This window comes from Sapajus apella, unplaced genomic scaffold (assembly GCF_009761245.1).
Source record: "Sapajus apella isolate SASKATOON/1434 unplaced genomic scaffold, GSC_monkey_1.0 scaffold42, whole genome shotgun sequence".
Lineage (NCBI taxonomy): Eukaryota > Metazoa > Chordata > Mammalia > Primates > Cebidae > Sapajus > Sapajus apella.
In genome coordinates, this window is record NW_022436982.1 from 1,357,551 (window position 1) to 1,373,242 (window position 15,692).

The 15,692-nt window shown below is 42.6% G+C and overlaps 1 protein-coding gene across 1 annotated transcript in view; it reads right to left on the reverse strand.

The window, feature by feature from the left end:
- The window catches only part of DNAJA1 (DnaJ heat shock protein family (Hsp40) member A1), a 15,528-nt gene extending 7,350 nt beyond the window's left edge, over positions 1 to 8,178 (reverse strand). The window contains exons 1-5 of the mRNA XM_032299975.1: positions 8,004 to 8,178; positions 6,777 to 6,918; positions 6,405 to 6,582; positions 3,196 to 3,300; positions 2,245 to 2,472 (exon numbers count right to left, since the gene is read on the reverse strand). Of these exons, the coding sequence (XP_032155866.1) occupies positions 2,245 to 2,472; positions 3,196 to 3,300; positions 6,405 to 6,582; positions 6,777 to 6,908 (643 nt within the window). The 5' untranslated portion in view covers positions 6,909 to 6,918; positions 8,004 to 8,178. The remainder of the gene's footprint in view (positions 1 to 2,244; positions 2,473 to 3,195; positions 3,301 to 6,404; positions 6,583 to 6,776; positions 6,919 to 8,003) is intronic.
- Between the last annotated feature and the right edge of the window lie 7,514 nt (positions 8,179 to 15,692).

Below are 15,692 nucleotides of genomic sequence, written 5' to 3' on the forward strand. Positions count from 1 at the left end.
AAAAAAAAAAAAAAAAAAAAAAAAAAAAAAAAAAAAAAAAAAAAAAATCAGCACTAGACACTCCCTTAGCTCATGTGGTCCATAAAATACAAGAAGAATATTTTCTAACAGGGCAAGAAATTTTTAAACAGGTTTTTAAAAACTAAGATTTCCCCAGCCCTCACCTCTGACCCACATATTTTAGTTCAGTAAGGGTTTGGACAACATTTCTTAAAACATAACTGGTTTAAGAAAACCTGTGTTTGCACGGTATTACACCGAAGCAGTTATCTCCTGATTATTTCCTGAGATCACTCTGGTTACCTAACAGAGCAATCTTGTTTCACCTTTTAGTATGGAAAATATTAATCCTGTATAAAAAGAGCCAACAGTACAATGAATTCCTACATATACATTCAATCTGGCTTCAGCAGTTATTAACTCATGATTAATATTTCATGTATTATACCTCCACCCATGCCCCCTATATATACTTTCAAGTAAACCCAACCATATCCATTAACCCAAATACTTCACTGTGTACCTCTTATATAAGGACTTAAAGCAATATCAGTATCATACACTGACAAAATTAAACAATCTGTTTTTAATCACCTATCCATGCAAAATAACTTGTTATGCTAGTGAAGCAATTACACTCAGCTAGGTTTTCCTGAATAAAGAGCAAGGATAGGCATAGCACAAATGTCTTCACTTGCTACATAGTTAGGGTATTAATTTCAAGTCCTTGCTTAGTGTCCATCATTGATAGGTTCTTGGAGATTGCTTTAAATGAAACGACACATTAACAAGACCATTTTTCCCCCCAGCTGTGTTTTAGTGACATGACATTGAGTTCATCTTGCTAGAAGTCCCAGTTTCCAAGAACCTATCAACAACATTAAGAGAAGACTTAATCTTTATGCTTTCGGTATCAAGAACACCTCAAAATATAAACCCTAGGCATGGGCCAATTAAGGGGAAAACAGATTAAGTTCAACAACTGGCCAAGGAAACTTATTTTTACCTTTCAATGCACTACATTCTTAGGTGGAAAACCCTGGGGGATCAGAGAGGCCAGTATCATGAGTCGCATGATAGAATCCTATTGCAGCCACTTAATGTAGATTTGTATATTAATATGGAAATATGCTCAAATATTAACAGTTCCAGATTGGTATCATACCATAGTACATTATAACAGAAGTTCCATTTAAAAATATCAAAACCTGTAAAGAGATTACCATAATGTTGATTTAAGTTTCCTCTGGGGTTACATACATTTCTAAGATTTCTGCAATGTACACGTATTGCTGTAATACATTTTAAAATATTTTCTTAGGTTGACAAAAGTAAAATTTGAAAATTGACAAATCAATCAACTCCCAAGAATACAAAAAGAAAAAGATCATATAGTTACTTCTAATTTGGAGCCCAATAGGTAGGGAAGTGTCAAGTCTAAAAAAAGGAAAAGTAATTTAAATTATTACAAATCAAGTAATGGAACATTTAAATACAACAGATGGGCAAGTAAGCCAATTAAGTAGGCCAAAATGCTTATTTAAACAAGTTCAGGCCCCACATGGTGGCTGACATCTGTAATCCCAGCATTTTGGGAGGTTGAGGCAGGCAGATCATTTGCGGTCAGGAGTTCAAGACCACCTGACCAATATGGTGAAACCCCATCTCTACTAAAAATACAAAAATTAGCCAGGCATGGTGCAACGCTCCTGTAGTCCCAGCTACTCAGGAGGCTGAGGCAGGAGAATCGCTTGAACCTAGGAGTTGGAGGTTGCATGAGCTAAGATTGCACCAGTGCACTCAGCCTGGGCAACAGAGAAAGACTGTCTCAAAAAAACAAAAACAAAAAGAACATGTTCTTTAGTTTAAAAAATAAACATGAAGCCAGGCGCGGTGGCTCACGCCTGTAATCCCAGCACTTAGGGAGGCTGAGGCAGGTTGATCACCTGAAGTCAGGCACTGGAGAACAGCCTAGCCAACATGGTGAAACCTGGTCTCTACTACATTTATGGCACCAGTGATGTCAAAAGATGACCCTATTATATTAAATAAGGACATTCCTAATATATTCTCTAATATACCAATGTGCAAAATTATGTCTGAATGGAAGAACATTATTTACTAATGTTGCTAAGAGCTATTCCTGATAGGATATATAACCTAATTAAGAACCGTTTTTAAACAATTATGTTAATAAACCTGCTATAGCATTCAACACTTCAGAACAAGTAGCCCAGAACTCACCTTTGTCAATATGAACTTCTAGGATCTTCTTCTCTCGAACTATCTTCCTTCCATTGCAGCTTTTACATCTATCTTTAGGACTGATCCGCTCCCCATGGCCCTGGCACTCCATGCACACAGACTGAATTTGCTGAACCATTCCAGGTCCTATCTGATGAATTCTTATTTGCATTCCAGTACCTCGGCAATTGGGACAGCACTCTACTGCTCCTTTCTTACCCCCTCTACCTAAATTTAAAAGAAAATTAAATAACGTATGAATTAGTAGTGTATACAGTAATAAGTGTTTTAGGAAGACAATGCCTAAATGCTGTACTTTTAATATTTTCAAGGTCTGATGGAATGCTACCCTCTGAATATACAACTGATGAGATCATTTTAATGAGATATGTTCTCCAATAAGTAACTTTTACTTATTAGAAAAAAGATACCGCCGGGCACAGTGGCTCAAGCCTGTAATCCCAGCACTTTGGGAGGCCGAGGCGGGTGGATCACGAGGTCAAGAGATCGAGACCATCCTGGTCAACACGGTGAAACCCCATCTCTACTAAAAATACAAAAAATTAGCTGGGCATGGTGGCGCGTGCCTGTAATCCCAGCTACTCAGGAGGCTGAGGCAGGAGAATTGCCTGAACCCAGGAGGCGGAGGTTGCGGTGAGCCGAGATGGCGCCATTGCACTCCAGCCTGGGTAACAAGAGCGAAACTCTGTCTCAAAAAAAAAAAAAAAAAAAAGATACCAAACTAGCTTGATCCCAGCTGTATTTAAAATATACACAGAAAAAAGTGCTGATATTTCTTTAGGTAGCAGGCTCAGTTCAGGTAGTTTTCTTCATATCTGCACTCCCCGAAAATCTAGATAGTATACATGTGTCAATTTTACATATCCAGGAAGTCTTAGCTCCTTTTTGAGGTGTCATATTAAAGATGTTAAAAAAACGAACACATCATACCTTCGCATTTGTCACAAATCACATTCTTTTGAAGAGCCAGTTTTCTTGTCGCACCATTGTATAAGTCTTCTAGGGTTACTGAGAGCTGATGTACAACATTTTTACCTAAAACAAAATATTTCTCATTACAAATCTGTTTAAGATGCTGGATATTATTTATTTGTGCCAAAGGCACTATAAAGAATGGGTCAAAGGATAATAAAAGATCAGCCTCACAGGGTACATCTGTTGACTACCTACTACATACACAGAATGTTCACATTATCACAGATGATCCTCAAATGTGATGTAATCACAGATGAGGAAAATCAGGTCAGAGATTAAGTATCTGCCTAAGGGCATAGACATGGCCATCTTGGAAATATGGTAAGCAAAACATTACCTTCAAAGTCACTTGAGAAAAACCAATGTTATTTAAAAGGGCACATTTCACAATAATCCAAACATTCATTTCTGTCACTATATATTCTTTGAAACTTTCACTTAGTACCGTATTAAGCAACATGGCCAAAAATTCTTTAGCACAGTAAGTTCTCATTAAGACTGGCCAGGGAAGCTGATGTATTTATTGAGCCACCACAGAAGAGTATCAATTTCTACTTCTTCCTGATTTAGTAGAAAACAGTCCATTTACTGCTAGGCCAGCACTGGTTGTTCTAAAGGCCAAATTTCTCATACCTTTTTATAATAGCATTGTCCAACAGAACTTTCTACAGTGATAAAAATGTTTTATATCTGTTCTGTCCAACATAGCAGCCACCAATCACATGCGCTTATTGAGCACGTAAATGTGGCTGTTTAGACTAAGAAACTATTTTTGTTTTTGTCTCAATGAAGCCACACATGGCCAATGGCTACTAAGGAGTGCCTTACTTCACTTAAATCAGAATGGGAAGTGGAAGGTTGAGATCACATAAGGACACTGAGGCTACAACTGCTAATAAGTTAGAAGTTCCGCCGGGCGCGGTGGCTCAAGCCTGTAATCCCAGCACTTTGGGAGGCCGAGGCGGGTGGATCACGAGGTCAAGAGATCGAGACCATCCTGGTCAACATGGTGAAACCCCGTCTCTACTAAAACTACAAAAAATTAGCTGGGCATGGTGGCACGTGCCTGTAATCCCAGCTACTCAGGAGGCTGAGGCGGGAGAATCGCCTGAACCCAGGAGGCGGAGGTTGCAGTGAGCCGAGATGGCGCCATTGCACTCCAGCCTGGGTAACAAGAGCGAAACTCCGTCTCCAAAAAAAAAAAAAAAAAAAAAAGTTCCTAGCTAGTGATCCTTCCACAGGGACTTATTTGCAACAATATTACTGCCTTCCCCCGCTAATGAAAAAAGTTCTCCAACCCCTTTCTGTACAACATGCCTAATGAACATTTTAACTTTCTAATCAAGCATGAAATACCATTAACTATGTCCTCCTGCTTGTAGCTCCACGTTTAATTCTGGCATGCTAAAATTTAGCTGCCCTTATTTTGTATAGTGTTGAAAGTATACGGAAGGAAAAATAAAGCTTCTAGAGCTTGATGAAGCACATTTCCCCCAAAATAACCTCTCAATATGATCTAAAGCCACACAAAAGAGCTTGCCAATGTTAACTTGCAGGTCAGTTCCTTGTAAGGTAAGTGGAAAACCACCACCACTTTTTTGTGAATAAATTCTAATGATTTACTAAGCAAGTGATTTAGATTGTGGACTTTTTAAAGAGTTTAAATATCTTAAAAATAACAACAGAGCCTGGGCGTGGTGATTCATGCCTGTAATCACAACACTTTGGGAGGCTGAGATGGGTCTATCACGAAGTCAAGAGATTGAGACCATCGTGGCCAACAAGGTGAAACCCCGTCTCTATAAAAACAACAACAAAACAAAAACAGAATCCTTTCTTGAAGATCTTTAAAGAAGAACCAAATAAACAGTTTCCCAAATCTTTCCGAACCTTAAGCTCAAAGTGAAACTTAATGGCTTGCCCATTCATTCTAAAACTGGGTCTGCTCATCAGCCCTAGTTTGTATACGCTACACTGGGAATAAAGTGAGACCAATTTCTCTTGAACGCTTTATTCCTACCTATGAGCAGTATTTCTAGAGCCCATAGACCACTTTCCTGATAAATATATTAAATACATATATTTTGACACAATAAAGCTGAAGCAGGATTAGATAGGTGGCAGGCAATGAACCAGTTTTCAGCCCTGTTCTGTTGGCTTGCCATATGAGCTTGAAGAAGTTTTAGGTTTCTGAACTTTAACTCACTTTCATTTGAAAAAGATCACTGTATCTACCATCAAATTCCTTTGGGGCATGATGGAACATCGAATAAGATCTGTAAAAAGGGCTTCGAAAATTATATTGCTATACTGTTCTCATAATTTGTTTTTTTTTTTTTTTTTTTAGAATGACTCTGTGCTGCCCAGGCTGGGGTGCAATGATACAATCCCAGCACACTGCAACCTCTGCCTCACAGGTTCAAGTGATTCCCCTGCCTCAGCCTCCCAAGTAATTGGGATCACAGGCCCATGCCATGACGCTCGGCTAATTTTTGTAATTTTTTTCTGAGACAGAGTTTCACTCTTGTTGTGCGGGCTAGAGTGCAGTGGCACAATCTTGGCTCATTTCAACCTCTACCTCCTGGGTTCAAGAGATTCTCCTGTCTCAGCCTCCCAAGTAGCTGGGATTACAGGTGCCTGCTTAATTTTGTATTTTTAGTAGAGATGGGATTTCACCATGTTGGTCAGGCCGGTCTCGAACCCCTGACCTCAGGTGATCCACCCACCTCAGCCTCCCAAAGTTCTGAGATTACAGGCGTAAGCCACAGCACCTGGCCATTGATTATTGTATTTTTAGTAGAGATAGGTTTTCAACACCTTGGCCAGGCTGCTCTCAAACTCCTGACCTCAGGTGATTCACCTGCCTCTGCCTCCCAAAGTGCTAGGATTACAGGTGTGAGCCACCGTGCCCGGCCTGTTCTAATAATTTATGTTTGATAATATCTAAGATTTTTGGAAGCAGTCATTTGCTACCACTTGATTGGCTATTTTTTGTATCCCTTAAATCTCATTTTTAAAAAAGACACCATAAATCAGAGGCAGCTTATGGTCAGTTTGCAACACTACACCATATAAACAAGCATTTTAAATGGGTGATTTCTCAAAGATCTGCTGTGACCAACAGCTACTTTTAATTAGCTGCATAAGGACTAGATTCTTCTTACCTCTCCTTTCTCTCTGCATCCTTCCTCCTCCTCCAAAAAACATATCAAAGATGTCCATGGGGGAGCCAAAACCGCCACCTGCTCCACCCTCTTTAATTGCCTGCTCTCCTCCTTTGTCATATAATTCCCTTTTCTTTGCATCAGAGAGAACTTCGTAAGCTTGAGAAATCTGTTTAAACTGTTTGAGAAAAGAGGAGTGAATTTCATTTAAAAAAAAAAAGTTACCTAGGCACTATATTACACTTGATCTTAGCTAAAAGGCAGAGAAGCGATCATAGTTACTATTAGACACCCAATTTCGGGCCATAATAGAAATACTACACATCTGACAAGGGAACTATTCAGATATGTTTAAGAGTATGTACTACTTGCCTTCTCTCCTTCATTTGGATTCTTATCAGGATGGTACTTCAAGGCCAGTTTCCTATAAGCCTTTTTCAACTCTTCCTGAGTAGCATTGGGTTTGACTCCCAAAACATCGTAGTAAGTGGTTTCTTTCACCATCTTCTACTGCCTGAAATAAGAAAATGCAACTTTAACTTGCAGTTTTAATTAGTAAAAATGAGAGCTAAGGCCGAGCAATGTGCTCTTTGCCAAATCCGATTATAAGAACACCCCCTTCCCTAAATTTCACCAAAAAGGTAACAATTCCTGCCATTCAGCTATAAATTTGAACAGACAAACTAATCATCATTATCAGAAAATAATTAAAGAGCCGTGTTCTAGCAGTTGGTTCCCACTCTCCCACACCAAAGCTTCCATACTAATATAGCACAACTATTATCTGGATTCTTCCCGTTTGCCCTAGAGTTGGTGACAGCTGTAACCAAAAAGGAGCACTAATAGGTTCAGTCTATTGGTCATTACACTGTCACCGTCTTTGGTAAATCTGATAAACTCCATATACTCCCCAGAAAAAGACAACTATCTGGGCACACAGGGGTGGGGGGAGTGGTTTATAAAACCGGTTACCTGCTCCACACAGCAAGCCCTCTACCGCCCACGGCGTACAGCTTCTCCATGTTCACGGCCGAACCCCTCTCGCCACTCAGACCGACAGGAGTTTACCTACCGCTTTCCCCCTGCACTTGGCGCCGACCGTTAAGGTTTCCTTCCTTTCTCCCTCCCACCCCGGATCCAAGTGGCGGAGGGGAAAGCCCAGCCCTCAACAAAGGGAGGGGAGACAGGAAAAGCGAAAGCCGCAGCCTCCGCCCGGCTCCCCCCGCAGCCCCTCGCCCCTGCCTCCCAGTGCGCGTGCGCACGGTCGTCAACCACCCACCCCCCCCACACCCAGCGAGCGCGGACGGGGAGGGGGGCCGCGGGAGCGCGCACGGAGGGGCAGCCCAAGGCAGCAGCTCCTTCGAGATCCCAGGTTGGGTTGGGAGGGAGGTCTAGGAAAGGTCTTGGACTCATTAACTGTGGGTGCCGGGGATGGGTTGCCGGGGCACACCAGCCCTCCAAAAGGGAAATCGTGGGGCCGGGAACCGATAACGCTCCTGCCCACGCGGCCAACGGCCTCTCGACCGCGGCTCCATCCGGTTTCCTGGCGCCAATGGCGCCAGCCAAGGGACTGGGGAAAGTGCGAGGGCTCAAACTCACCGGTGAGCAGGCTGAGGTCGGTGTGTGAGGGAGCGGAAAGGAGCGCAGAGCTGTGCGCAGCTCGGATAGCTACCGCTCCTCCGCCTCTCACCGAGCGTTCTGGAAAGTTCCTCCCGGCGCGCCGCAGCCGTCGTCTTTTGTAGCCGAACCCTGGCGCGTCACCCGCCGGAAGTCCCTCCCTTCTCGGCCGCTGCCACCGCCCCACGGTTACCTGGGCAACAGCGCGGGGGCGAACGGGTCGGGAGGAGCTGTGCCGAAAGGCCTTGTGGGGGGTGGGTGCTAGCCCGGCTTCCCGACGGTCGTGGAATCTTCTGGAGCCCTTTCCTCCACTCAGCGAGCTGGAGAGTGCGGAAGCCTCCGGCTTTTGGGCCATGGCCCAGGAGCAGTGCAAGTCCTAGAGTTTTCAAATCAGTGGGGCGGCCGCCTCCGCCCGCGAGGGCGGGAAGGGCTCGGGTACAGTGACCCATCGGGAGTTTTACGTGATTGGGGAAGCTCTTGGAACAAAGTCTTGCCCCGCTCCCACCCTTCTACTGGCGCCTTTTTCTCTTTCAGGGAACCCGCTGAGCAAGAAATGCTGAGCCAGGTGGGTCTATTCCCCAGACGAATAGCATAGGCCTTGGGTCTTGCTGTTTTTCACGCGCGGTCCAAGACGGCATAATTCACCAAATTGCCAAATTAGGGCTTTTTGTGCAAGTCCGGGTCCCTGGACACACGTTATCTGCCCTGGACCGCGCTGACTCCTGCAGATTGAGCGCAGAGAGTCTGGGACTGAGCTGAGCAGTGGAACACCACCTTTGATGCAGAGGGCCGTGGACTCCACTGGTCAGGCTTTCACCCTTTCACTCAGGCTACAGAGTAGCACCAAGATGGCTAAAACAATTTAGTTATTTGACTTAACTCACATTCCAGGGGTCAGTGAACCTGGATGTACAATCTGCAACGTGAGCCTTTGGACTTTAAAATGCTACCACGGGTGCTTAATGGGAATTGGGGCTCGCCTTTTTATCTAGGAACACAACAGATACATCAGTATCTAGCACCAAGAATGGTGGAGTTTGCCAGGCGCAGTGGCTCACGCGTGCAAGCCCAGCACTTTGGGAGGTGGAGGTGGGCTAATAGCTTGAACTCACAAGTTTGAGAAGGCCGGAGCAGCAAAACACCGTCTCTATTTAAAACAAAAACAAAACTGGAGATGCAGAGTTGAAAAGCCCCAGTTAGATTTCAGTGAGAAGCCAAACAAGTCAACAAAACTACCAGGGAAGCCATAAGTTAGAAGTCAGCAGGGGAGAGGCTGCTATAGCTTCCTGATCAGGGAGAGTTTCCGTGGGAAAATGGCAATTGAGCTGAGTTTTGAAAATTGGAGAAGAGACATGGACAAAGCACGGGGGAAGGCTAGACTATGGTGTGGAATATGTTGTTTTTAGGAAATTGTAACTAACTGGATATAGCCAGAGCTAAGGGAGCTAGAATGGCCGAGGTGAGGCTTCAAAGCTAGTTAGGGCATGCCTTTGTTGGTATATATGCTACGCCAAGGATTTTGAACTTCATTCTCGGAAGCATCCTCGTGCTACCTCTTCAGCCTTTTGTCTTTCATTAATTTTAACTGCATTCCAGTCACAGAACTATCTGCCGTTTCCCTTATGCACCTTTTCACTTTTGTGTGCTTTTGCCTTGGCTAACAGATGCCTGATTTTTTTCAGTCTTAGGTGTTGCCTTCTTAAGTATCACCTTTGGTATAACTTTTTTCGTTTATACCAACACTTAGTAAACGTCTAATATTGCCAGGCAGTGTACTAGGGCTTTGTAATTCAAAAATCACGTAAGTCAGGCTGGGCTGGGTGGCTCACGCTTGTAGTCCCAGTACTTTGGGAGGCCGAGGTGGATGGATCATCTGAGGTCAGGAGTTCTAGACCAGCCTAACCAACATGGCGAAACACTATCTCTACTAAAAATACAAAAAATTAGCCAGATATGGTGGGACGTCCCTGTAGTCCCAGCTACTCGGGAGGCTGTGGCAGGAGAATTGCTTGAACCTGGGAGGCGGAGGTTGTCATGAGCCAAGATCGCAGCATTGCACTCCAGCCTGGGCGACAGCCAGACTCTGTTGAGTCTCAAAAAAAAAAAAAAAAAAAAAGTGAGTCATGACCCTGCCCTCAAGGAGCTCACAGCATAAGGAACCAGAAACATAACCAGTCGAGTGATAAATGCTAATAAAGGAAGAGTAGGGGGTGCTGAGTAGAGGAACCTTGCAACATCCAGATGAGTATCACAGGCAGAGAGATTGGTAAGTGTGAAAGCATGAACTGTTAATGGAGAACAATAAACAATAACTACATAACTATTCATGAGTTGTAGTCCTGAAATTCCTATTTTACTGTAACATAGACCGTGCCTTTGTGAATCTAATGTTGGTTAAGCATGGTATCAAATCACTTTAACCAAGAGTTTCAACAGTTAATGTTACCCTGTCTACCGTGTTTAGTATTTCTGCACCAGGAACCCAATTGAAATTCCCACAACTTTGAGAAAGCTGCAAATGTGTTACGAGCATGAAAATACCTCCTTGAGACCACCAACTTGATTGTGAAATCTGATGCTGAACATACTTTTAAAGTCTATAAGCTCATGTATTAAGTGAGCTAAATTCTTTTTGTTGTTGTTTTAGATGGAGTTTTCCTCTTGTTGCCCAGGCTGGAGTGCAACGGCGCGGTCTTGGCTCACCGCAACCTCTGCCTCCCGGGTTCAAGCGATCTTCCCAAGTAGCTGGGATTACAGGCATGCGCCACCACTCCCGGCTAATTTTGTATTTTTAGTAGAAATGGGGTTTCCCCATGTTGGTCAGGCTAGTCTCAAACTTCTGACCTCAGGTGATCCTCTCACCTCGGCCTCCAAAAGTGCTGGGATACAGGCAGGAGCTACCGCGCCCGGCCCTAAATTATTTAAAATTTTTTTTTTGTAATTAGGCGGGGAGTAGTGGCTCACATCTGTAATCCCAGCACTTTGGGAGGGTGAGGAGGACAGATCGCTTGAGCTGAGGATTTCGAGACCAGCCTGGGCAACATTGTGAAACCCCGTCTCTATAAAAAATACAAAAACTAGCATCTTGAGTGTGGCAGTGCACAGTAGTAGCCTGTAATGTCAGCTTCTCTGGAGCCTGAGGTGGGAGGATGGCTTGAGCTGGGGAGGTGGAGGTTGCAGTGAGCTGAGATTGCACCACTGCACTCCAGCCTGGGCAACAGACCTTGTCTGCAAAAACAGAAAACAAAAAACAAAACAAAAATTTTTTTTAAGTAGAGATGAGGTCTTCCTATGTTGCCTGGTGTGACTGTTCTCAAACTCTTGTGCTCAGGTGGTCCTCCAGTCTTGGCCTCCCAAAGTGCTGGAATTTCAGTCATGAGCCATGCCCAGCTGAAATTCTTTTTTTTTTTTCTTTTTGCATTTTAGTTTGGGAGAAATTATTAATAAAACAAGGGCCATAAAAGTTGGTTTTAAAAAAAGAAAAAGTATATATTTGCTTGTAAATGTGTAATATGGTTGGGTTGCCTGTGGGGAGAGGGAAGTGCTGGGTAGAAGTGGATGGGAGGAGGGATTTCATAATACAAGCTTCTGTAACTTCTAAAATTTTAACCTCCGAATGTAGTATTTAACTCAAATAATTAAACTTAAGATACAGAATTCTCTCCTCTCTATTCAAGCTTTGAACTAGTAACTTGTCATTCCTAACAGCAAAGTTAGGTGATTCTTAGTTGCCTTAAAAATTATCATTACAGGCCCAGGCCTGGTGGGTCATGCCTCTAATCTCAGGACTTTGGAGGCTGAGGCAGGTGGATCCCTTGAGCCCAGGAGTTTGAGACCAGCCTGGGTAATAAGGCAAAACCCATCTCTACAAAAAATACAAAAATTAGCTGGATGTGGTGGTACAAGCCCATAGTCCCAGCTACTCAGGAGGCTGATGTAGGAGGATTGCTTGAGCTGGGGAGGTGGAGGTTGCAGTGAGATCATGCTACTGCACTCCAGTCTGGGCAACAGAGCCAGTGAGAATCCGTCCAAAAACAAAAACACACCAAAAAACCAGGAAACATAATTACTTTAAGGATCTTGCAATAAAAAAGAAAAATCATTACATATCTTCTGTTTGACACTTTTTTCTTTGTAGAAACCTATTTCAGTGATGTTAAAAATATGTCCTAATGAATATTCTGGCTGGAAAGTAATTGAAGTTAACAATTTTGGCAGGACATGATGGCTCAAGCCTGTAATCCCAGCACTCTGGATGGCCTAGGTAGGTGGATCACTTGAGTCCTGGAGGTTGAGACCAGCTAGGGCAGCATAGTGAGGCCTCGACTCTACAAAAAATTAAAGAGTTAGTGTGGTGGTGTGGGCCTGTAGTCATAGCTACTTGAGAGGCTGAGGCAAGAGGTGGACCTGGGAGGTCAAGGCTGCAGTGAGTGGTGATTGCATCTCAGCCTAGGTGATGGATCATGACCCTGACTAAAAATGAAACTAACAAAGAATTTAACAGTTTTAAGAAGCATTCTTACGTAAAAAAACAAAAACAAAAAACTAGCAAGAACTTTGTGATCTTCATTTGTATAGAAATGGGATCATTATACAAACTGTTTACAACTTGCCCTTTTCACTTTGTCATCTTACTATGTCATGATAAATATTAATGTACTTAGCAGGCACCATAATTTATTCCCCTATTGATGAACATTTCAGCAATTTCCAATGTTTTACAAACTGCTGAAGAGAAATTAGCAGTTAAAGCTTTGAGTACTCATGAAAGTATTTCTGTTGGATGTACAGCTAGAATTGAAATTGCTGAGTCAACATGAATGCAGATTTAGAATTGTAATGAATAAGTTTCCATATTGGTTTGTAACTGCTTCCAGCAGTGTGTGAGTGGGCCTTGCCAATATGAGGGATTCTGTCTTTTGTTGTTAAATCTTTGCTAAGCTTGGAGATAAAAAGTGATACCTTATTGTTTCAAGCTTCTTAATTAATAAGTTTAACCATGTTTTAAATGTTTACTGACTCTCCTGTCACCTGTTCATATTATTTTACTATTTTTCTATGGTATAATTCCACTATTTTAATAATAGCACTTTTAGGGATAGATACTAGTCTGTCATGTGTTACTATTATTGTCTTTAGTATATTGTTAGCTTTTTACTTAGTACCTATATGTGTATTTTTGGCCATATAAAGATTTTAATTTTTATGTAGCTAAATTTTGACTCTTCCTTTGTGGCTTTTTTCTTCTCTCCATCTTTCCCCTCTCCCTTCTCCTTCACCAGTTCAGCATTATCAATATAAATCTGTTGTCCCAGGTTTACAGGTTTATGTCTAGTTCTTTCATTGTTTCTTTTTTTCTTTTTAAACAGTGTTGGCCAGGTGTGGTGGCTCATGCCTGTAATCCTAGCACTTTGGGAGGCTGAGGCAGGTAGATCACGAGGTCAGGAGTTGAAGGCCAGCCTGACCGATATGGTGAAACCTCATCTCTAGTAAAAATACAACAATTAGCTGGGTGTGGTGGCACATGCCTGTAATCCCAGCCACTCAGGAGGCTGAGGCAGGAGAATCGCTTGAGCCCAGGAGGTGGAGGTTGCAGTGAGCCAAGATCACGCCACTGCACTTCAGACTGGGCAACAGAGCGAGACTCCGTCTCAAAAACAAAAACAAACGTAACAGCCTTGTTATATTGCCCAGGCTGGCCTTGAACTCCTAGGCTCAAGTGATTCTCCTGCCTAAGGCTCTTCAGTAACTGGGACTACAGACACCTGCCACTGCATCTGGAATCATTGTTCCATTTTAAACTTAAATTTTTTATTCAATCTGGAAGTTATTTTGGTGTAAGGACTGAGGATTATTTGTAAGTAACTGATCTTTATTGTTCTCCAAGTGGCAAGCTAGTTTATCTAGCACTAATCTTATTTTTCCTGAGTAATGCAAAATGTGCCCCCCAACCTTTTTTTTTTTTGTAGAGAAAGGGTCTTCCTATGTTGCCCAGGTTGGTCTCGAATTCCTGGGCTCATGCAATCCTCTTGCCTTGGCCTCCCAAAGTGTTGGTATTACAGGCGTGAGCCATGACACCTGGCCAATACTTTTTTTTTTTTTTTTTTTTTTTTAGAAGTCTCACTCTGTCGCCCAGGCTGGAGTACGGTGGCGTGATCTTGGCTCACCGCGACCTCTGCCTCCTGGGTCCAAGAGATTCTCCTGCCTCAGCCTCCCAAGTAGCTGGGACCAAGGCGTGTGCTACCACGCTTAGCTAATTTTTTGTATTTTTAGTAGAGGCAGGGTTTCACAGTGTTAGCCAGGATGGTCTTGATCTCCTGACCTCCTGATCCGCCCGCCTCCGTCCCCCAAAGTGCTGGGATTACAGGCGTGAGCCACCGCGTCCGGCCTGCCACTTTTAATGTGTACTAATTTCCACTGAAATACATGGTACTACTTCCGTTCATTGTTCTTCCTTTTTACAATATTCCTTGCATTTTTTAGTATGTTTATTCTTCCAGAGGATCTTAAGAATATTTCTGGCAGATTCCCCCAAAATCCCATTGTGAGTTTTATTGTGATTACAGTGATTTTTATGTATCAGTTTGGAGAGAATAAGCATGTTTAAAATGTTGAGTCTTCCTACTCATTAACATATAACTCTATATTTACTTTCTTCATTGTGTTTTATGATTTTTTTTTTTATTTTGTTTTTAAACTGGGTCCTGATCATTTCTTCTTAAATGTGTTACCAGGCATTTTTTGTTGTTGTTGCTGTCATGGATGGCCTCTTAACATTATATTTTATTTTAGTGGGATACTTCATAACTTTTTGTAACTGCATGGCCAGATTATAAGTGTTCATAGAGGTAGCTGGAGATGGCTGGAGGCCTAGCAGGAGCCAAGTAATAAGGGCTTGGGCATTATGCTAAAAAGTTTGAATTTTATTTTGAAGGCTCTTGAGAGACACTGGAGGATTTTAGGGATGGAGTGATACTACCTGTAACAGCTGACTTTTTCTTTCTTTTCTCTTTTCTCCATCTTTTCTTTCTTTTTTGAGGACCTGTTAGGCGCTGTGCTAAAGTCTCTACAAATGTTGCGGTGTTGTTATTCTCATAGTTACCCTTGTTTTACAGCTGATTTGATTACATTTCCATTTTACAATAATCATTTGGATGCTAATGTGAAGGTTGGATTCTTAGCAGGTTTTTATGGTGAGCGATCAGATCAGAAGTGATGAGGCCTAAATAGAAGAAATGGAGAGGAAAATAAACATAATTATAAAAACATAAAGATGGAGTCTTCAGATGGAGTCTTTGTGACTTGATGCGAGGTGGGGAGGAGGAGGAATGACTTCCAGCTTTCTGGCTTGAGCAACAGGATGGTTGGAGATGTCCTTCCTCAGGTGGGGAGCCCAGAAAAGAGGAAGAGGCCAGGGTAGGAGCAAAACTGGGTGAAGGAAAAGGTGAGTCCAGATTTGAATGAGTAGAACTGCAGCTATACTTTTTTCTTTAGTTTAAAAAGAAAATAATTTAATCAGTACAAACTGAAAAATAAATCCTAACTAAAATGCTATTTTTTTTTTTTTTTTTTTTTTTTACGGGTTTTCCCATTTTTTCCCAAGCCTGGCTTCAATCGCGTTTATTCGGCCCACCAAAAAAAACCCCCCCCCGGGTTCGGGAAATCGCCATC